Source organism: Marmota monax, unplaced genomic scaffold (genome assembly GCF_021218885.2).
Source record: "Marmota monax isolate L192 unplaced genomic scaffold, Marmota_monax_Labrador192_F-V1.1 WCK01_AAM20220418_F8-fsc00147, whole genome shotgun sequence".
Taxonomy (NCBI): Eukaryota; Metazoa; Chordata; class Mammalia; order Rodentia; family Sciuridae; genus Marmota; species Marmota monax.
In genome coordinates, this window is record NW_026693552.1 from 1,726,151 (window position 1) to 1,750,718 (window position 24,568).

The following is a 24,568-nucleotide window of genomic DNA, read 5'->3' on the forward strand; positions in this document are numbered from 1 at the left end:
ACCCAGCAGGAAAATTGTCCTTTTGAAACTAGTGTCATATTATTTTCTGCTCAAGATCCTCAGTGCCTTGACAAGTCAGAGTACAGTCTATCCAAAATCTACAATGCAGCTCCCAGGCCCTCCATGAACTTGACCCCTTCCACATCCTCCCATTTAGTACTTCTCTCAGGCTTCTCTTGCTTTCCATCATCCTAACTTGGCTTTGGCCCTTCTGGCCTCCTTGCCTTGTTCCTAGCTTAGAGTTCCTCTTGTCCATTCTCCTGTGCTATTCCCCTGCCCCAGCCCTTTCTCTCCTCTCCATATCTGCATATGTCACTCCTTTGCCTCCTTCAGTCCTCTATTCAAATGCTCAAAAGCATTTCATCCCAGAAGCCTTTCCTGAGTAGTACCACCTTCATCTTCCTTAACCTGTTTAATTTGTTCATGGCATTATCACCTCCTCATGTAATATATTATTTTTCATTCTCTTTTTCTGAAATTTAAAATAAATAAATAAATAAATAAATGTATATATATATATATATATATATATATAAATTTATTTATTTATTTTAAATAAATAAATATATTTATTTTAAATATAAATATAATACAATATAAATATAAATATAGTACAATATAAATTATTTATATATATACATATAAATTTATTTATTTATTTATATATGTTTTCAACTGTTGTATGCCCACTGGCTAAAATGGTGACTAGAACAGAGTAGGAGCTTAGTAAATATTTCTTGAATGAGCTAACTGAATAGATGAATCAGGGAATGCCACACACACAGATAGATTTAAATCTAAGGAGAAGTAAATTTATATATAGTATAATACATGAAGAAAGGAAACAACAATGGTGAGGTGCTAAGCAACTCAGTGAGACCCTGTCTCTAAATAAAACACAAAATAGGCTGAGGATGTGGCTCAGTGGTTGAGTGCCCTTGAGTTCAATCCCCCATACCAAAAAAAAAAAAAAAAAAAAGAGAAAAATTAAGACAAAAATTCTTATTTTTTTTGTTTCCTGAAAAAGAAAAGTCTTTAAATTTAAATTTAAATTTGGCCATTTTAAAAGTCTAAATCCAAAGCATTTGTAACAGGAAACTAGATTAGGCATGATTCTCTGTCAGGCCAATCTAGAGATAATCTGCAAGGGCCTGATTCTTATACATTTCCAAGGTATCTTCATAAATGGAAAGAGGTGCACATACTAGCAAAGACATAGAACTGTAGAGTATAATTATATTTAAATTAATGCAAGAAAAGTCTGAAGAACTCTTCTTTGACACCAATTAGAAGAGAGAGGCTTCTAAAGAGTAAGTTGTCTGTTGGGGAGAGACCTGTAATTTATTTGACTCTCATAAATTCTCCAAGTTATTTTGACTTTGTTAAAACATAAGGAAAAATATCATAAATACCGTTTAAAGCAAGAGCTTAGACATTGCAGGGAAACTGATACGGTACCTTTATATTAATTGTAAAGCACTTGCCTTGAACAATTCTACTTTGCTGATGATGCTGAAGTTCATATCAATGGCGAGGGATAACTGCATTGTACCCGGCAGGGTCTCAAGCAAATCAGACTCATCTTTGTAAAGATAAACACATTGACCCATTAAACAGAAAAATTAATGAAAGTACAAGTAGAAAATTTAAAAAATAAAGAAAATAATATGCAAAGTTTTATAAATAAATGCATGTATCACATTCTATATTTTCATTATATCTATTGGACCTATGTACCTAACACAACACGACTATTATGCTCATGGGAGGAAAGAGGTATTTTACAATGGATGACATATTGAATAATCCCCAAACTTTGTGTTTGCTGAAATCGTAGATATGAAATTTAATGATCATGAGACAAAGGCTAGTGTACAAGCTGAGCTGGGAAAAGGATGAAGCTCTTGTTTTCTGCTTCTATTATTTGCAGGCTAATGTCTCAGGGATGGCAGATAATAATGAGTGCCAGGTGGTGTTTGAATGTGTACAGAGCTCTGTCATACCCATTATCGTATTTGACCCTTATGACAACTCTAAGGGTAAGTGTTCTCATTCCTACTTTGCAGAAAGAAGAAAAACAAAAAGAACTGAAACCCACAGAGGCTGTAAGTGACTTGCTGGATTGAGCATAATTAATAGGTAGGCTCAGCTGGGAATGGAAACTAAAGAAGAAATGTGCTAAGTGAGTAAATTCAAATTATTGTTATTTACTTGCTTATTAACTCAATAAAGAATGTGAATACATTATAGATTTTTCTACACGCGAATTAGATGATGGGCCTTCAGGCTGACAAAATGTTTCATAAACAAAAATGTCTATTCTTAATGTTTAGTATGCCCAAGGTTTATGAGAACTGATTATTTTGATGTTTCTTTATATTTGTTTAGAAAGAGAAAAATAGCTATATTATATCCCTATGTTGATGTCAGTATAGATTCTAAATCTGAACATCTTCTGCATAAAACATAGTTTCTAGTTTCTGAGGGCTGTTTGTATCTAGTTACCTCTCAAGCCAAGGCTCTGGGTCAGTATCTGCAGCTGCTAAAGGGACAAGGGAGGAGACATTGCTCCTTCTCTGGCTTCTTTCCCACTTGAAATGCCCTCAGAAATATCTGTAGATGCTCAAGAGAAAGGCATGTTCCTGGTCAATCAGAAAAAGTTTCCAAACATGAGGCTCGACTTTCTTAAGAGTGGCAGAAAGGTGAAAAGTTCCTGCTCCCAATAACCAAAGGGTCCTTTCTCTTCTTAGGCACATTTGTGATTTGGGAATCTCATTTTTGCACTGGAGTCAGTAGCTTTGTTATTATATTTTTGACTTCTCAGTGGCATCAATTCTTATCTTTATAGGAAAACTAAAAATTGAATTTGATTATTGTCAATCAGCATATTATCTTCATCTTATTTTATTACCCCTTAATATACATTATTTTAACTCCAGTATTATAGTATTATTAGTTGTCAATGTTAGTTATTAAGGGTCTCTTAGAAGGAACTGTGTGCTTGCCACAGGATAGGGATGACCTAAAAAATTGCTATTACCCTGAGTACTCTGCTCCCAGGAAAAGGGTGATGTCATAGAAAAAGCAAGAGTTTGGAGAAAAGAAATAGATCTGAGTTCCAGTTGGCCACTTCTTGGCTGTGTCAATTTTCTTGATTTTCTTTTTTGGTGATATGAGGCAAAATGTGTAATTCTTAGCTTCCAGTAGGCATTGAATAAAACCCAAGCATTCTCTTTCAAGATTTGCCTTACCAGCAAGATAGGGGTCCATATTTAAGAAAAGAAAAAAAATCCCATGACACTAAATTAATGCTTTAAAGATCGTTTAATTGCTTTTCAATCTTGTGTTTAAATCCAATTCATCTCTCTTTCTACCTTACCTAATTTTTATTATATGACAAGGTTTGCAGGAATTTAGTCAGAAAATTGTCATGCTTACCTAGCATTCTTTGAGAGTCCCATGTATATTCAAACCAAGTCCGAACTCGAGTCTGCACAATTTGAGGAATGGAGTAAGTGTTCATGTAGGCAGTGGTGTTATCCATGCTGGCACGGAAGTTGTTTTGATTGGCTGTAGCTGCCCCGATTACATCTCTCATCTAAAACAGCAAACATAGTCACTCCACACCCAGGAGAGGAACTGTTGGAGTTACTGAAAGTCCAGTTGATTAAGTGTTCTTATACATTCTCTTCTGATGACCTGACTTGATTTGAAACACACTGATATTGGGTGCTAACTTCATCCATTTCCATAAAATATTGGGCAAATCACATCCTCTCTCTGACCAAAGAGGACAATAACAAGACCTGTCATCTTAACCATCCATGTGAGATTTTTGAGAGGATTCTGTCATATAATACATGTGACTGAATCAATAAATGGGATGGATTCAAATTAAAAAGCTTCTTCTCAGCAAAGGAAACAATAATGTGAGGAGAGAGGCTACAGATTGGGAGAAAATCTTTACCACATGCACCTCTGATAAAGCATTAATGTCTAGGATATATAAAGAACTGAAAAAACTTAACACCTTTCAAAAAAAAACACAAAAAACAAATAACCCAGTCAATAAATGGGCTCAGGAACTGAACAGACACTTCATTGAAGGAGAAATACAATTGATCAACAAATATATGAAAAGTGTTCAACATCTCTAGCAATTAGAGAAATGCAAATCAAAACTACTCTAAGATTTCATCTTACTCCTATCAGAATGGCAATCACCAAGAATACAGACAACAATAAATGTTGGTGAGGATGTGGTGAAAAAGGTACACTCATTCATTGCTGGTGGGATTGCAAATTGGTGCAACCACTATGGAAAGCAGTATGGAGATTCCTCAGAAAATGGGGAATGGAATCTACCATTTGACCCAGCTATCCCACTCCTTGGTTTATTCCCAAAGGACTTAAAATCAGCGTACTATAGTGACAGCCACATCAATGTTTATAGCAGCTCAATTCACAATAGCTAGATTATGGAACCCACCTAAGTGTCCGTCAATAGATGAATGTATAAAGAAAATGTGGTGTATATATACTTAATGAAATATTAATCAGCTTTAAAGAAGAGTAAAATTATGGCATTTACCAGTAAATGGATGGAGTTGGAGAGTATCATGCTAAGTGAAATAAGCCAGTTCCACAAAACCAAAGGCTGAATGTTTTCTCTAATATGCAGATGCTAATTCACAGTAAGGCATGGGGTTGGGGACGGTGAAGGGGGTAGGGGGCACTATGGAAGAATAGTGTTACCTTAGATTAGGTAGAAGGAGGTGATGGGAGGGGAGGGGAACGAATGTGGGGATAGGAAATACAGTAGAATGAAACAGACATTATTACTATATGTATATATGTGACTGCATGACCAATATGATTCTGCAACATGTATAATCAGAAAAATGAGAAATTATATCCCAACTATGTATCAAAGTGCATAAATGCTTTCTACTGTCATGTATAACTAATTAAAACAAACAAAAAGAATCCTCTTTGTGTACTTGTACATTGCTATGAAATGTTAGTTGATATTTAAAAAATCATACAGCTTGTGTGTATACAAGGAACGGCAATGGAAATTAGCAATTATCTGACAGAATGGCTAGTCCATTTGGGTCAGTCTTACTTTGAAAGCATCCTTCATAGATTATCCAGTGTGGCTGGCTATGTAGACTCAATTCATCGTGGAACTGCAACCTTTGTACTTCCCTTTGTGTTGTTTAGACAGGTAAAAATCAAATCTCATTATGCTTTAGGCATAGTATTCAGCAGAAGTTGAAATGTGCTAAAATTACTGAAGCATCATCTACTGCTGTGACAATACTTAAGGAACTGTCAGGTTTTAGTTCTTGGATGTTTATAACTCAGCCATAAAAATCCACTCTAGGTTAAAAGCTGATCTTTAAGGTCTCAGCACAAAAAAGATATATTGCTCAACTCTTCCTCTCGCATAGAAGGAAGCAAGTGGTTGTAAATTTGCTTTGACTGTGGGTTTATAACAGGGAAGAAAACCAGGGTCTCACTTTCACACTAAAATTTTGCTCATTCATTCTAGTAGCTGCTAAGCATTTAATGTTTACAAAAAAAAAAAAAAAAAAAACAAAAAAAATCTACTCATTCTTTGAATTCTAGCTCAAATGATGCCTTCATCAGTTTCCAGTTTTAAGAGTCAATAAGGTCTTCTACTTCTCAAAAATGTTTATTGAGGAGCCAGGCAGATCATCCAACTGTGTCCACCTTTCTGAGTCTCTTACTTCTCCATGCCTCTTCCAAATATTTTTTTTCATAATCTCAATTTCTAGATCTCAATTTTCCATGCATTTCTTTGTAGATGACAAACGTTATGTAATTACCTAAGGATGGGAGACTTGGAATATTAAGGGATTGGGTTGTGAGATTTAATAGGGTGCTAGTTGGGAAGTCAGGACTATTTAAGGCATTTCTTCTTCCTTTTTTTCCCTTCTGCCCCCATCCCTCACCTCCTTCCCTACCTTCCTTTTTTTCTTTTTGGTGCTGGGGATTGAACCCAGGACCTCAATGCATGCTAGGCAAGTGCTTTACCACTGAGCTACAAAAACACTGACTGGGTGTTGAGGGCCCACGAATTTGTAGTGAATGGAATCTGAGTGTTTTGTGTGGTATTCTTCAGCAATGTTGGGTTTTGTTGGTGTAGGAGTTAAAGAAGTTTTGTTGTATTCCATGATGGTCCCAGCCTTGAAATGCATGAGGATAGGAGAGTTAGAAAATCTCAGGCTCTATAAGATGCATCAGGGAATAGAATATTGTGTGGTTAAAAAGTAATGATTAGTTTCAGGGTTAATCACTGATATGACTATCTGTGGGAATTTGAGTAAATGTAGATTTTGTTTCAAGCTCTCTTACTTTAGTTTCTAAATATTTTTATTCAAGATGAGAGTTTAAGGTACAAATCTGTACTTCCAAGTTTAATCTTTCTCTTGTGCTCTGGTGCATTATATTCAAAGACTTGATATTTCCTTCTGTTCCTGTTGGAACCTCAAATTCAATTTAAAGACAGGCATGGTGTGGTGTGATATATAAAACAACACTTTTTACTTTAATTTGCTTAAGAATCACGTGAAGATCTTGTTAAAAATGCAGGTTCTAACTCAGTAGGTCTGAAGGAGGGCCTGAGTTCTGAATTTTTCAAGTGCTGCTGCTGCTGCTTTTCCAAAGGCTACACTTAGAGCAGCAAGAGAATTGAACTGGTACCAGATAGACATCGTTTCTTAGTCTTGTTGTGAAAACTGCCTTGGACTTGGTAAGTGCTCAATATGTGGTGGATTTTACTATTATTATATATGCTTCTATCATATATATCATATATCTGTATGGATTACATGTATGAATTAGGGGGTGCATCTTAAAAATCTTTAAATTGGAGTTTCTGCCTCTGTAAAACAGAGAAAACAATGAATGGGATGTGACTACCTCACATTGATTTTATGAAAAATTATGAAATGTGATTTTTGCTATTTATATTCAAGTTGGTTTAAATTTTCTCTCCAACCAGCTTCATATTTCAACCACTGATACAATTTCTCGAGCCACTAAGATTATGATATTTTATACTTACAGTTGTTTTTATTTTTGTGGTGCTGGGGATTGAACCAGGACCTTGTGCAACCACTCTACCAACTGAGCTATATACCCAGCCCTATACTTATAGTTTTTAACCGCTTTATATCCAACTTCCAGTACCTAAGTATTTTCTTTTTTTTTTAAACAGAGAGAGAGAGAGAGAGAGAGAGAGAGAGAGAGAGAGAGAGAGAGAGAATTTTTTAATATTTATTTTTTAGTTTTCAGTGGACACAACATCTTTGTTTGTATGTGGTGCTGAGGATCGAACCCGCACGCGTGCCAGGCGAGTGTGCTACCGCTTGAGCCACATCTCCAGCTCCCTAAATATTTTCTTAATGGAATTTCCTTTACAACCTCTCTCTCCAGACCATTGATGTGTTTAGGCTGGAATTGCTGTACCTCTGTGTATCTGCATTAAACATATTTTAATTCTCTGTATTTTAATATGCTGCTATCTGGGGCCTTGCTTGCACCTCCCAGGGTCAGTTAATTCCCGGAGATAGTGATCACCTCTACCAAGAGTGTCTCATATGCAAAGTAACTGATCCAGATCCCGTATTTCCAACTGTCTCACACTCAGGCCTCTACCCACTGTCCCATTCAACAGTGCCGGATACCAGATAAATAGAGACAGTCCTACACCTCAGAGCATGCGGAAATTATTTAAACAAGCCAACACTAACCCTGCTTATCCTGCCTCTCCTGTTGTTCGCTAGCTGTGCTTTCCCATTTTGTTCATCCTCCCCACCATGGTATGACGGGCTCCCTCCTCCTGAGCCCTATGAGTATAACCAACTACCATATACCATAATTGTGAGTCTTACCATAACTAAATAATAATAAAACCTCTGTTTTAAAGTAGTATCCCAATTTCCAATTCATTATATTTTAACTGACTTTCCTTGAATCTTTGTTCAAAATCATCTCTTGTCTGGCTTCTATTGTCTTTAAGATAGAGTTCAATGTCTTTAACATCTGGAGCTCTTAAAATATCTTATCTTTACATATAGCTCTTAGTTACACATGTTCTCTCCAGTTGTTCTGGAACTGTTTCCATTTTCTTGAAGTTGTCTCACGTTTTATCATCTTTTCCTGTACTCTGTCTGTGACATCTTTTCCACACACTGTTTCTGATCAATTGAACTACCTGTCTATGATTACTGAATACTACCTGGTTTTTGATGATGCTTCAAATGCATCCTCCTCCACAAAACCTCCTGGGAAGCTTCCTTTTTCTGAACTGATAGCTCCCAAACTCCTCTGGAGCTTGCTATGTATAGAAGACCTTGGACATTCACATGTAAGTTTTGACTGCTTTTGAATAGTGTCAGATATCATAATGAATAATTTTTTGATTGCTAAATTTTGTTAAAGAATGAGTTTCAGTCTACTACTGTGAGTGTGGTGAGTGGGAACCCATAGTTTCTCTAATTGGAATAATCATTTTGTGATGTAATCTAACCTAGTGCCCATGCCCCGACATGGCTTTTTTTGTTTTTTAGCATGTGGTATATATAGTATCTTCCAAGGAAGTAAAAGTTCTAAAGATGCTCTGCTGTTGAACTTTTCATTAATGGTGATTCTGGGAATTCACAGAGATTTTGGTCTCTTTCAACTTGTAATATATCTATTTATGCACTTGTTTTATTTTCTTACTCTACTGTAATCTCTTGAGAAGAGGGACAGAATGCCATAGCAAACATCTGTAAAACAATGATTTATTAGTTATTTAAGATGTATTTTTTAGTTTGTAGTTTAAATGGGTTGATTTTAACCCAATGATTTTATGATAACATTTGAATTTCAAGGAAATAAGAAAGCTTTAAGGAAGCTTCAAGTAAGAAGTTGACATAGAAGTATCTTTTTCTGAAAAATGGACTTTTCTGGTAGATCTTCTAATGGATCTAATGGTTTAGAACTGAAACTGTTTCTATCTTCTTGAAGTTGTCTCATGCTTTATCATTTTTTCCCCACACTGTCTCTGTGACATCTTTTCCACATACTGTTTCTGATCAATTGAAATACCTGTCTAAGTTTACTGAATACTACCTGTTTTTTGAAGATGCTTCAAATGCATCCTGCTCCATAAACCTCCCAGGATGCTTCTCTTTTCTGAACTGATAACTTCCAAACTCCTTTGGAATATAGCAGACCCTGGACATTAATGGATATATTGTGTGAGCTGACCCAATCACGTCCCCCTCCATGTCATTAAAATAGATGAAAGTTAGTGAAAGAAGTAGAGGAGTTAGGAGGAGGAGAAGACAAAGATTAACCACTAGATAATTTTTAATCTTTCCTCCATAAAATTTGTAAACACTTGTTAGTCTTTCAAAAATGAAAACACTATGTATTTAGGTGTACATATTCAACTTACCTGACCAATTAAGCTGGAGAACACAAACACTCCAGAAAAAAAATTCAAAAGTTGGAAAATAATTTCAAATGTAGTTTGTGGCTCTGGGAGACCTCCAATGGTAATTAAAGTTCGAACTGCCCAATAATAACATCTCAGATATCTGTGACAAAAAAGTATACATTTCCCTTTTATTATATTATTATATTACCATTTTATTATATTACATTACTATTTTGCTTCACTATGTAGATTATGACCAAATAATTACAAGTTTCTTCCTAATTAAAATTATCTTTTTTTTTTGTTAAAGAGAGAGAGTTTTTTTAATATTTATTTTTTAGTTTTTGGCGGACACAACATCTTTGTTTGTATGTGGTGCTGAGGATCGAACGTGGGCCGCACGCATGCCAGGCGAGCGTGCTACCGCTTGAGCCACATCCCCAGCCCTAAGATTCTCTTTCAATAGGCGGTGCTGGCAAATACTGTGTATGCCATTTAAGCTTTTCAGTAAATACTGTGAAATGACTAAGCAATTAAGCCCAAGGAGAGTGTTCACCAGCTGTTCCTGAAATGTAATAGAGTAAAACAACCAATGTATTATTAGGTTCTTAGCTTTGTGGGTCAGAAATTTGTGCAAGGCTCAGCAGAGATTTTCCAGCTGGGGTGACATGAATGGCTGGAGATCTCTGGTGATTGAAGTAGGATTCTTGATTTTTATTGTTGATTGGGTTCTTCTGTTCTTCCCTATGCCACACCTGCTTGGGTTGGAAAAGGTAGTTTCTTCTCTCACATATCTGAGCCTGAGCTAGGATGGTTGGAATAACTGGGACAGGCTGGGTTATCTTTCTTTTTCCATTTAGCCTCTCATTGTGATTAGTTTGGGCTTCCTCATCACATGGCAGTCTCAGGGTAGATGCGGACTTCTTATAAGGCAGCTAGTTCCCCCAGAGCAAAGCAACCCAAATGGTAGCTGAAAGGTTTCTTATAACCCAGAAGTCTTATAACATCATAATTTCTTGTCACATTATATTTATCAAGAAAATCACTAAAGCTAGTTCAGATTCAAGGAAAGAGAAGTTTGAATTCATCTGTCTATGAAAGAAACAGGAAAGAATTTGAGGCCATCTTCAAATTACCATACCAGTGACTTGTGGGGGATATTATAGAGATGAAGTATATTTATGTAAATGGGAGAATCTTTTACAGTTTATATATGATTGTTTCTACTACAGGAAAATAGAACTGGTAAATACCTTCTCTATATATTCCACCCACATTTTATTATGCTACTTAATATGCAAACCATGACAGAGATGGAGGAGATGGAGCTCTATCTTGGATGTAATAGATAATTTATATAGAAATTTAGTATTTAAGAAAACCAAAAATTATCAGGAATATGCTTGATAAAGATTTTGTACTCAACTTGAGCAATTGAAAAATGGAGAGGCTACTAAGGTCACTATAACCTAAATAGGAAGAGAATCAGACAAGAATATGATAAAGAATAGAACATATAATATTCATTTAGCTACATATAGTTGTGGATTTCATGGAGTCCACAGTGAGGTGGAAGTGGAAGTTAGTATGACAGCACCCTTATATAATTATAACCATAGACTATAGTTTTTGTGCATGATTAGGCATACCATTTGGTATATTCCATATAGTTTTGATATTGTCCAGGTGAGGCATCCACACTGAATCCTTAAAGTCTTGTACATAAAGAAAAACTCAAGATATTTTATAGAGAGGTATTTGGATTTAATGAATACCAAAAAGCTATTTTGTTGTCCAGGATTGACATAGAAAAACAGCTTTTGTATCATGATTCTATCTTAAGGTTTTATTTCGTGTTCTGTTGGGCCACTATAACAGCACTTTAGATAATTGTGTATTAGACTTTGAATAGAATAATGTTTTTTCTTGTGAAAATAGTTTATGGGGTTTGCAGATCTTTAAATACTAAGAAGTTGGGTTTACAAAGAATGAAATAAACTGATGTTGAAGTCAATATTCAGATCAAAATAGGTTTATAAAGAAATCCTTCTATTTGAAATTCAATACCTTTTGAAGGACATGGGCTTTTTTTTTTTCTTAAAACCTCGTGGTTATAGGAACAGAAAAAATAATTAACTCTTTGATAGGGTTTAAAACTACTGTGCCAAGAGAATAAAAATATTACCACTGTGTAATTTTTTTCCTAGCAGGCTTCCTTGGGCTTACTAATAGTATAGTGAACTTGATGTCAAAGAGAACCACCTTGAAGAAGTATGGAAGTCATTTTATAGATTGCATTTTAACTTTTCAAGTTCCAATTTATAATTTCCTGTTACCTAATTTATTTTGGTCACAGGTCCTAAACCTGTGGGTCTCTTTAAATTAAAGAAATTTATTAAACTTAATACTGTCCCAGAGTGGGAAGGGACTAGATTCTCTCCTTACATGGTTGATTCCATCCTAAGTGTTGGCATTTCTGCCCCCTCCAAAGCCATTATGGTTTTAACAGGAAAAAAAAAACATGAATTATTTTCTTTCAGTTTCTTATTTATGGATGTAAAAAAACAGAAGTCAAATGTGAAACTTTGGCATTGATTTTACAAATCTCAAGGGCTAGTCTTAAATATTTTTTTTTTATTAAATAGTCTGCTATGTTAATTGGAAGTTTTTTGCCCTGATGCTTTGTGGTTTATTTTGGGATTCTTTGTTCAGTCAGGTCTTATGCCCAGACATGCACGACCAAAGGTAAGATTTGTAATTTAATTAGATGGCATCATATTGATTTTCTAGGATTAGCTTAATTAGTCAAGTGTGTCCATCTCTAATATCTACACCCCAGGCAGATAGATCTTCTCAAGGAGATTCTATCTGGCTGATTTAAAACCTGAACTATCTAGCTGTGAACTATACAATATTTGAAACACACACACACACACACACACACACACACACCACACACACACACACAGCTCCGGTTAAAGCAATAAGACAGAATTTGACATAAACTTAAAACATTCAATGTGAAAATAGGAATTTTTCTTCTGTGAATATATAAGGAATTGAAAAAAAAACCTCAACAGCAAAAATAAGAAACAAGGAAGCTGAGTAGATATTTCTCAAAAGAAGATACATAAATAGATAAAAGTATATGAAGAACCACTCAAAATCATTAATTATCGGGGAAATGCAAATCAAAGCCACAGAGAGATACTATCTCATTCCAGTTAGGATGGCTATAATAAAAAAGACAGTTGTTTTCCATGGTGGCTGTATGAACTCAAAATTCCACCAACAGCGTATGAGAATCCTCTTTCTCTGCATCATTGCTAGTATTTGTTGTTGTTTTTTTTGTCTTTTTGATAATAGCCATTTTAATTAGGTGAGATATCTCATTGAGGTTTTGACTTGCATTTCCCTGGTGGTTAATGATGTTGAGCACCTTTTCATATACTCTATGGCTATTTGTATCTTTTCTTTTGAAAATGTCTTTCAGGTCCTTTGGCCATTAATTTTTTTTAAGTTGTAGGAATTCTTATATATTTTGGATATTAATCCATTAACAGATATTTGCTTTTCAAATATTTTCTCCTATTGGGTCTGTTGCCTTCTTATTTTGTTGTTTCCTTGGCTGTGTAGAAACATTTAAAAGTGATATAAACATATTTGTCAATTTTTGCTTTTTTGGGGGGGTGGTACTGGGGGTTCAACTCAGGGGCATTTGACCACTGAGCCACATCCCCAGCCCTATTTTGTATTTTATTTAGAGACAGGGACTCACTGAGTTGCTTAGCATCTCGCCATTGCTGAGGCTGGCTTTGAACTCTTGATCTTCCTGTCTCAGCCTCCCAAGCTGCTGGGATTACAGGTGTGTGCCACTGTGCTGGTCTATTTTTGCTTTTGTTGCATATATTTTTTTTGTTATATCCAAAGTATTACAAACCAGACCAAGGTCATGGAGATTTCTCTCTGTGCTTTTTTCTAGTAATTTTATATTTTTAGTCCTCACATGTAAGTCTTTAATCCACCCTTTTCCATTTTTGTTAGTGCATTTTAATTATATAGAATAATGGGTTTCATTGTGGCATACATGCAAACAACATACTTTGATCATACCTGCCCTGCTACTCTCCTCTTTCTTTCCCTCCCACTCCCCTGATTCCTTTCCTCTAGTAGTCTTCCTGCTACTTTCATGTCCTGCCACCTGCTCCTTGATTCCACATGAGGGAAAACTTGTAAAGCTAGTCTTTTGTGTCTTGTTTATTCCACTTAATATTCTATCCATCCATTTTCCTGCAAATGATACTATTTCATTCTTTATGGCTGCATAAAACTCCATTGTGTATATATATACCACATTTTCTGTATTGGTACATGTATTGATGGGAACCTAGGCAGATTCTATAACTTGGATATTATGAATTCTGCTACAATAAATGTGGGTATGCAGGTATCTATAGAGTATGCTGACTTTTTTCCTTCTGGCATATTCTAAGGTGTGATACCACTGGATCTTATGATACTTCTATTTTCAGTATTTTGAAGAACTTCCATACTGATTGCCATAGTATGGTACTAATTTACATTCCCACTAACAATGTATAAGGGTTCTGTCCCCCCAAATCCTTTCCAGGATTTGTGGTTTTATATTCTTGATGATTGCCACTCTAACTATGGTGAGATGAAATCTCAATGTAGTTTTGATTTGAATTTCCCTGATGTCTAAAGTTATTGAATGTTTTAAAACATAATTATTGGCCATTCATACTTCTTTTGAGAAAGGTCTGTTCAGTTTATTTGTTCACTCAATTGATTGGATAGTTTGTTTTTGGAGTTAAATTTTTTGAGTTTTCAAAAATATGTTTGAATATTAATGCTCTATCAGAAGAGTAGCTAGCTGCCACGATTTCTCCCATTTTATGGGCTTTTTATTTACTGTTTCCTTTGCTGTGAAAAAGCTTTTCTATTTGATGAAGTCTCATTTGTTAATTCTCACTATTATTTCCTGAGCTATTACAGTCCTATTCAGGAAATCATTGCCTGTGCCTATGTCTTGAAGTGTTTTTTAAATAAAGGCACTCAGAGATGTAAATTTCCCTCATAGAACTGCCTTCACTGTATGCCATAGATTTTGGTATGTTTTTCCATTTTAATTTGATTAAAGAAATTTAAAAATTTACCCATTGGTTTCTTCTATGATCCAGTGATCACCCAAAATTGTATTGTTCAATCTCCAGCATTTGTATAGTTTCTCTTGCTGTTAATCTCTAGTTTTATTTTATTTTGATCTGATAGGATGCAAGAAATTATTTGATTTTTGTATTTGTTAAGACTTGCATTATGACTTAAGATATAATCTGTTTTAGAGAAAGTTCCATGAATTGCTGAAAAGAATATGTATTCTGTTATTGGATGGGATCTTCTGTAGATGTCTGATAAGTTAGTTTGATCTACAGTATAGTTTAACTCTGGTATTTCTTTTTCAATTTTTGTCTGCTTGATGTATCTATTTGTGAGAATGAGGTATTGGAGTAACCCACTATTATTGTGTTAGGGCCTATCTGTCCCTCTATGTTGAATACTATTTGTTTTATGAACTTGAGTGCATTCATTTTGGGTGCATGCATATTTATGATGATCTTTCTATCTTCTTATTGTATTGTTTTCTTTAGCAATATGTAGTCACCTTCTTTCTTTGTGTCTTCTAAGTTTGTTTCAAAGTCATTTCTGTTGGAATATAAGCATAGCTACTTCTGCTTGCTTTTATATTCCACTTGCATGAAATATTTTTCATTCTTTCACAACTTCATTATCTTGCCGTGAGGTATTTTTCTTGCAGGCAACACACGGTTGAGTGTTTATGTGTGTGTGGTGGGGGGAACTTTGCTACCCACTGGTTTGTGTTTCTCTGAATTTCCTACCTGGCTGGAACCAGCTGTCCATAAATGCATCAGCCTGAGCAGTTCTGGATGAAGTTACCTAAGAACTGAGCAGAAATGTCTGGGTGTGAAACTAATGAGAAGGACACTTAAGAATCAAACAACAGATCAGTCTGAAAACAAGATGACATGAAGGAATCAGGGACAACCTACAGTGCAGAAGTTTTATGAGGTATATCACACACACACACACACACACACACACACACACACACACACATATATATATATATATATATATATATATATATTTTTTTTTTGTGGTGCTGGGGATTGAACCCAGGGCTTGTGCATGCAAGGCAAGCACTCTACCAACTGAACTTTATCCCCATCCCTCGGACACATTTGTTTTTACATTGTTTGAAGAAATTCTGTTCTTTTGACACACGTGTTACCTAATTCTTGTAAAGGATTATGTGGACTTTTATGCAAGTTTATTTAACAACTGTATTCATTGACTCAACAATTTATAATTTTATAATTTATAACTTATAATCTTAATTTATAAGTCTTATAATTTTTGAAAGATGAGGTTCCCCTTAAGAGAGTAAGCCTTTGAATCTAGTTTAAGGATCACATTCTCTACTGACAAGGACACTAAGTGAATAGCACCTACAATGGAGCTATTGACAATTGACACCATAACCTGAAGAAATTATCAGCTTATTGTTCAGATCTTTAATGTACCCTAAAAATATTATGAATTAAACAATGGAAGGAATGTTTTGGGATGAAATGATTGGATTATGAGAGCTGTAACCTCATCAGTGGATTAATCCATTTGATGGATTAATAATTTGAATGGACTACTGGGTAGTAACTATAGACAGGTAGGGCATGACTGGGAGGAAGTAGACCTGTGGGGGCATGGCTTCAACTCTATCTGTGGTTCCTTCCTCTCTCTATTTCTTGGCTGCCATGAGCTGAGCAGCTTTCCCCCCACCCCCAAGTCTTTCCATCATGATATTCTGCCTCACCTCAGGCCCAGGGCAGTGAAGTTGGCTGATCATGGACTGAACCCTCTGAAACTGTGAGTCCCAAGTAAAATTTCCCTTCTCTAAGCTGGTCTTGTCAGGTCTTTTGATCACAGTGATGAAAAGCTGACTAACATGCAGCTGTAGATACAAAGAAATGAACAGGAAAAAACCTCCGTCACTGGAAGTTTAACCAGAGCCACTTTGGGATATTTTGGAAGACATCTCAGAGGTATGACACTTCTTTTTTGGCCTTAGAGCTCCAAGAGTCTTTGAAGTTTCTAGGTCTTGAATGTCTGGTCAAAGTTTTGGTTGGTTTGCTCCATTTTTCAATGGTCATATTAGATAACTCTGGTTTTGCAGGAGGTATTCCATTTTCTTTTTTTCTAGGTGAATCCCTGTGTTGTGCAGGATTTCATGGCCAGTGTGGTATATGTGAGACTGTAATGCCATTCTGCTGGCAGAGGGATAGCTGCACTTGCACTGGAAGTTCTTTCCACAGTCCTTTGTGTGCCTTTTCAAGTCCCATTCAGTGACATATGAATTGCTGTACTTATTCTATTTATGCTTCTTGGCATGCATTTTTATAAAGTGCTGTCTTAGGAGAGATAACTGAGAAAATAATCTTTAGGTCCCTCTAGAGCATACTTCAATTGGACAACAAAAGAATTTCCGTTCAGTTTTCAAATCTTATTGTTGGATTTACTATGCCATCTTGTAGACAGTGGCTGTTGTCCAGGTGCATATTGAGCACCAGGCTCTTAGGAAGGACTTTCTCACAACCACACACAGTGCACAGTATGTTGGTCTGCACAAGAGAGCTGGCTCACCAATGGTTAGATCAGCTCCCAGGTGATAGGCAAATTATACCAGCTGTGCTGAAGCCAGGGCCACAGCAGCTGCCTCTCAGCCAGAACCCATGGAGTCCTCACATACCAGAGGTGGACGTGTCTCCCCTTGGGGCTGGCCCTCAGATTGGCAGGGACACTGGCCAACAGAGCCTTGTCCTTGGCCCTGTAGCTGTCTCTGTGGCCATCATGGCTTTTCCATGGTGGTAGGTCCTGTCTATAGGGTCTTTATTCCATTTTGAGGTGATTTCTGTGTATAGTATAAGGATTTTATGAGTGTGTGTGTGTGTGTGTGTGTGTGTAGCTCTCTATTCTGTTCCATTCATCTATATGTCTGTTGTTAATGCCAGCGTCATACTATTTTGATTATTGTAGCTTTGCAATACACTTTGAAATTAGGAAGTGTGATGATTTTAGCTTTTTTCCTTTTTGCTCAAAACTGCATTAGCTATTTGTAGACTTTGGTGGTTTCATATGAATTTGGAGGTTATTTTGTACATTTCTGGAGAAAAAACCCATTGGAATTTTGGTAGGGTTTGCACTGAATCTGTATATTGCTTTGGATAGTTTGAATATTTTACCAATTTAAGTTTTTCCAGTCCATGAACATGGGCTCCATTTATTTGTGTCAGCTTTAGTTTCTTTCATTTGTGTTTTATAGTTTTTGGTGCATAAGTCTTAAACCTCCTAGTATTTTATTCCTTTTGATTTGATGCTTTAATAAATGGGATTATTTTCTTTTTAGATTGTTCATTGTCAGTGTATAAATGCTAATTATTTTTGTATCATTTGACAAATATTTGACATATACATATATTTGTGTAACTCAAACATTTATCAAGCACAGAATATTTTTATCAATTACTCCAGAAAAATTTTTTGGTTCTTTTTAGTCAGTTCTTGTCCCAAGAACTTAAGAGACAACTCGTGTCTTAACTTTTTCTGCTATACATATGTTTTGCTTCTTTTAGAATTTCACATAAATGAAATCACACAGTATGTATGTATGTTTTTGCCTAAGGTATCTTTCACTCATAAGCATTAGTCATCTTTTGTCTGTCAGTAATTTTGTTACTCTGTATTGTTGAGTAGCATCCGTTATACATATATACCATGGTTTGTCTTTTTATCTCTGGATAAATAACTAGGCCCTCTCAAGTTTTTGGCTATTATGAATAGAGGTTCTATGAATATATTTACAAATTTTTAAATTTATTCTAATTAGTTATACATGACAGTAGAATGCATTTTGACATATCATACATAAATGGAGTATAACTTCTCATTTTCTGGTTGTACTTGATAATATACATATAATCACATGTGCACACAAGGTAATAATGTCTGATTCTTTCTACTATCATTCCTACTCCCCATACCTTCTCCTTTCCCTTCACTCCCATCTGTCTAGTACCTATATTTTACCCCTGCCTTACTGTGAATTTTTATCTGCATATCAGAGAAAACATTCATCCTTTGGTTCTTTGGGATTGGCTTATTTCGCTTAGCATGATATTTTCCAGTTCCATTCATTTACCGTCAAATGCCATAATTTCATTCTTCTTTAAGGCTAAATAATATTCCATTGTGTATATATATATCACAGTTTATTTATCCATTCATCTGTTGAAAGGTATCTAGGTGGGTTTCATAGTTTAGCTATTGTGAATTTAGCTACTATAAACACTGATGTGGCTGTGTCACTGTAGTATGCTGATTTTAAGTCCTTTGGGCATAAACCTAGGAGTGGGATGACTGAGTCAAATGCTGGTTCCAGTCTATGCATATTTTTGTGTAAGTTTCTTCTCTGGATATGTTTTCATTTCTTTTGGGTAAATATCTAGGCTTAGGAGTTTTAGTGGTAAGGTAGGTATATGTTTAATTAAAAAAAAAACCTGTCTGATCTTTTTTCAAAAATGGTTTTACCATTTTACATTCCTGCCAAAATTATATAAGAGATTAAGTAGCTCTAATTTATTCTACCAATTGATATTTTCAGTCTTATCCCATCACTTGGTATTTTCAATACTTCAAATTTTAGACATTGTTGTGAATATATATTTAATATAGTTGGTATCTTAATTTTTTGTAAGACTTATTTATATTATGTAAATTAACAAATTATTTATTAATCAGTTTTGGGTATAAGTTTACAGTTTTGGCTATAAATTTTCCAGAAACAGATTTCCTGTTTGTGTATATGTGTGTGTGTGTGTGTGTATGTGTGTGATGTGTATATGTTTTCACAATTAGTGCGCCTGTGCATGTGTATATATGTTTTCACAATCGGTGAGCCTTTGACTTTAAGTTTTAAAAAATTAATTCTCAGTAAAAATGGAAACAATGTTGTTACACATATTATACATATTCAACTCACTCTGGGTAGTGTATAGTATAAAAAATATATGAGTGCTGGGACCTACTTTTTCCATTAAGAACATTACCTTATAGTATGTCAATGTCATTTCATAGAAGGAGAAAGTTAGTGGAGTATTATACCAGGATCTTGTAAATTCCAAAAGGAAAACTGGCTAGTAAATAACCAGTTGCCATTATTGAGTCCTGATTCTACCACACAAAATTTTTCAAATGATGTTTTTCATTCCTGGGACACTTGCATACCTAATTGTCAAGTTTAATTTATGATCCTTGTTATTTTCTAAGTGTTTAATTGAGTTAGTGGTTATAGTTGACTCACAAACCCATAAAACCCTCCAGTGGTAAACTAATTAGCCACTGCACCTGCCCTCTGAATAATTAGCATTGTTCGTTACTAACAATCAGCACTGAAGTTATTAAAAGTTACCTAAAGCAGTTGTCTAAAACAGAGGCTTCTTTAAAAGACTTTTTTTTTAAAAAAAAAAATCATGATCCCATGGAGGAAATGCATTTCATAGGCCAACCCAGGACACCCACACACATGTATGCGTCCTCATGCACACACACACAGACACACAGACACATACACACACCTCTCTATTTGACAGATGCTGATATTTTCTAGTGTATTCTCCTGTGCTCTTTTTCACTTAAAAACATAGTGAGTGTCCTGCTATACAGGTTTTACTGCCCATGAATAGGTTATGAATGACAATTAAAAAAAACCCCACCAACTTAAGAAAATGCATACACTCAATCAAAAATAAAGAAGCATCAATAAAAGTTTCAAAATCAGAACTTACTTGTTTCCTTCACCATTATATACCCATCTCGTTGTGCCAATTCCTTCATAGCTTGAAGCCCAGTAATAAATACAGGCATTAATGTGCAGAATGAATAACAAGTACCCGGTTGTTCGAATGACTCTGTCAGAGACAATAAAGGCAAAGTAAGGATTCATGTTGTTTCTGTAATGCAGCCTGTTTTAACATTTTCTTTTCCTCCAAGTCTCCACTGAACCTCCTTGCTTTAGATTTGCCAAGTGTTAACTCTCATTAGTACAGTAGAAAGTGATGGTGCCATTGCATAGTTTTGGTTTTTTTGCTTTTTTTTTTTTTTTTAACTGCAGTGTCTTGACTGGGACTGACAGAGTGCTAAAAAAAAAAAAAAAAAAAAATCCAAAACAAAAAACTCCCTCTCTTTTCACAGATGGTACAAGTCAACTCTGTGAAAGACATGCCTCCAGGGTCACCTCTCCACTTTGAGTCTCATAAAATACGCTAAGCTGATTTAACTGGAAATCCCTGAAAAGCTCATGGGACTTTATGCTACGACCAACTGTTGTGATTAGAGGTCTTTGTGCAAGTGAAGTTTAGAACAGCAAATAAGTGAAATTTAGATTAAGAATCAATTGTCCTGAGAGAGAGGAGGGTTGGCTTGCAAAAGAGTAGATTTATTTGTCCTTGTTTTGACTGAAGTAGGTAATGAATCCTATTTTTAGTTTAGTATTCTTCTAAACTATGATATGATATTCATTCTTTTATCTCACATGAAATATCCAAATATGTTGTAGAATACATATGTCACATAGCCCAAACCTGAAATTATCCCCCCGTCTTGAACAGGGTGGTCATATTTCTCCCAAATGCCATTATAAATGTTGCACCATTGAGTTCTTTACTTTCCCCAAGTGTATGGATTATACGTTACCTGTAGATATATGCTTTCTCCATTATAGACTCTAGGTGATGATTAAACTCAAAAAATGAAGTGTACTATGTATAAAACAGGCAAAAGAAATAAAAAAATATATTAGTCTTTTAAATAGCTATTTAGATAAAACTATGCAAAATAGACATTATTTATTACTGAAAATAACTTTATTTGTATGTCTTTTTTTTTTTTTTAAATATAGACCCTGTTTAGTGGTATTTTCCCCTGGGCAGTACATTTTAGCATGATGCCAAACTTCCAGAGCTTCTTGCTGTATTTTATTTCTACCCTCTAGTTATAGTCTTATTTGTAAGGCTTGTTGAAAATCAGTCATGTCTTTTCTTTGTAAAGCATACACTATAACTCTCTTTCACAATAATTAAAGTCATTCTCTTCAAAAACTTAAGTGAAAGAGGAAAAGTATAATGTAATACCATTTGCTCAACACAAGAATTATTTTTAAGCAAGGTGTATTAAATGTATATTTGTTTCAACAAAAGTTAAATCCAGTAAGTATTTGCATTAGCCAGCTTTCTTGATGTTATCCAAAGGTACAATGAGTTTATGTGATCTAATCCTAACAGAGTTGCTATTTTCCCCAAGGTTCTTTTCTGCTTCCTTCTGTTTGTATCTCAGCTCTGACTGCCATTCTGCATTCCTATTCCTCTATTTCCTTTCCCCTTTCATTACTATAGGCAGCAAAACTCAGGGCTGAGAGTAGGAATCTCAGAGCCAAATTCTAGTCCTTTTCTCTGCTACTTACTAACCATGTGACTTTGGAAAAATCTCTTACTCTTTGTGTACTTTGTTTCTTCATCTGTAAAACGGATACAATAAGACAACATGCCTCATGGAAGTGTTGTGTGTAGATATCCATTAATATTTTTAATGTATGTAGACTGGCAGAATCTTACAGACAGGAGGGGCCTTAGAGATTAAAATTACACCCAATACATCACCCAATACAGATATGACTGCAGTAAAACATTTCGAATTAAAAATAATATACAATAGCAATAAATTTTTAATTAGAAATGCAGACAAATGATTTGTTTTGCCATAATTTTTAAGTAGGAAAACATCCTTCAAACATTCTGATTATGATAATTTCAATTTGTGGTAATCAGTTTACGGTTAATAGAATTTTGCACAAAGGAGCAATGTTTTAAAATTTAGCTTAGGTGTTTGCCGCAGTCTGGCTGGGCACAATCAGGAGCCACTTGTCAAAAGAAACTAACTTTATTTTTTAGAACCACACACGACAAACAAAATAGTCTCTCAGGAAAAACCCTCAGAGCCTCAACTGCCACCACCGGCTTTCCCCAAGCCTCTCTCTCCCACACAAGCTTCTCTCTACCTCCCACAATCCTCCTGCTCTTGAGGCCGATTGGCTGGGTCACGTGGGCGGAGCCAAAAAAGTCCCCCAATGAGCAGCTCCGTGGTCTGAAAGGGCAGGGAAACAGTCCAATGAGCATCACCGCAGAGGAGCCAATCAGCTAGATGTTGCTGGGGCCGAGGAGCCAATCAGCTAGATGTTGCTGGGGCCGCTGTGAGCCAATCATCAGCCAGCAGCTGGAAGTTTGCTGGCAGCTGGAAGTTTGCTGGGGCCCCTTTGGCTGTGGCTCTCAACAGGTGTTCATAGTAGAGAAAATTTTTTATTCTTAATTTGTTTTCTTGTTTTATAGCTTAGAGACAGATAGATGACAAATATTTATCCTAGAGAAATTTCCATTCAAATGACATCCTTATAAATGAGGACTATAAGGCTAGCAAAGAAGATCAATGTTGACTTTTATAATCTCGAATAATCTTCCTATATTTTACAAATACTTTAGGATACAAAGGCTTTCAAACATTTTAAGGATACAGAGGTGGGAGTATGAGGAGTTGGCATTTTATAAGCTTTTATTATAAGGTGAAACAAACTCCTCAATCCGTAGGAACCTGAGTCTTTTTGAAAACTGGTTACCTTTGAGCAAGTGCCTTCTGAAACTTGAATGAGGAACTAGAAATTTGATGAGGGATGACCCAACGCTAGGCTTCTTGGAACATTGTGTGCTGCCTTAATTTATACTCATATCCACAGTCAAACCAGATGCTTCAAGAACTGTTTTCGGTGTATGGAAATATGGGGTAAGGACCATTTAACTTGAAAGACTCTGAGCATAAAAAGAAAGTTCTTTCTGCCTGATATTTATCTGCCAATCTGATTAAATGAAGAATTTAGATTCAGATAAGTACTGATAGTATCCAGATCTGGCCTTTTAGCAGCAGTATGTCCATACAGATTGTTTTCACCATGCTAATTTTTATTTTTTTCATCTCTAAAAGGACGGTGGTGGGACATATCAATGAGATAATGGATACAAAGTTTTAGCAAAGTCTGCAGCCCCGAATGAAAACAAATGACACCTGCTGCCATTATTGTTGCTGTTAGGGTTCACTAGTGTCACCTGGTTATGCTATCTCGTCTGCCCAAGATTCAATAAAGACAATTCACTAAAATTTATATGCTCTTTTGTGGTCCTTTTAAGAGGGAGATACAAGTTATTATTGCTGTTCTTAAAGATTTATCTGAAATTTCAAACTCTGACTCTCTTCAGTTCTTTTCAGGTGCCCAGCAAAGCCAAGAGTTATGAAATATATATGTCTTAGAATCTTTCTGAATAGCTAATATATTTAAATAGTTCAAAATTAACATGAAATATATACCTTCAAAAGTCTTGATCTTACTCTTGCCCCTGTCTATCCTGTTTTTCCTTCCTGTTTTCCTTCTTACCTGAGGTAACCACGTTTACTGGTTACTTCCTTTGTGCTAAACAGAAGTTAGCATTGTTATAAAAATTGTTATGGATCTAGTTTTTTTTCCCCATTTAACTTAGCAATTTATCTTAGAGGTATTTCCATAGTAGCGCATAGAAAATCCCCTTTTATTTTAAAGCTACAATGTATTCTATTATGTAGATGTACCTCAGGGTTTTTAAGTACTTCCCTCTTGATGAACATTTTAGTTGTACCCAAGTATGTATATAATTTTGTAATGCAAAAGTATGCTTGCATTTATTGTAGAATAATAGAATTTTAGATGAGTAAGATAACTTAGAGGTAATCTAATCTAATTCATATTAAAGCCCATATTTCAGACAGTCAGTAACATTAAAAAAAGAACAAATAGAAAAAAAATATAAAAGATTCATTGTAAGTATAGTTTTATTTAGAAGTACAAATTATACTTATTTTAAGTTATAATAATACCTGTTG

General features: G+C 35.3%; 1 protein-coding gene across 1 annotated transcript in view; it reads right to left on the reverse strand.

Moving 5' to 3' along the window:
* The window catches only part of Cngb3 (cyclic nucleotide gated channel subunit beta 3), a 165,518-nt gene that overhangs the window by 55,663 nt on the left and 85,287 nt on the right, over positions 1 to 24,568 (reverse strand). The window contains exons 9-13 of the mRNA XM_046458651.2: positions 21,305 to 21,369; positions 20,398 to 20,520; positions 9,476 to 9,617; positions 3,439 to 3,598; positions 1,485 to 1,582 (exon numbers count right to left, since the gene is read on the reverse strand). Of these exons, the coding sequence (XP_046314607.1) occupies positions 1,485 to 1,582; positions 3,439 to 3,598; positions 9,476 to 9,617; positions 20,398 to 20,520; positions 21,305 to 21,369 (588 nt within the window). The remainder of the gene's footprint in view (positions 1 to 1,484; positions 1,583 to 3,438; positions 3,599 to 9,475; positions 9,618 to 20,397; positions 20,521 to 21,304; positions 21,370 to 24,568) is intronic.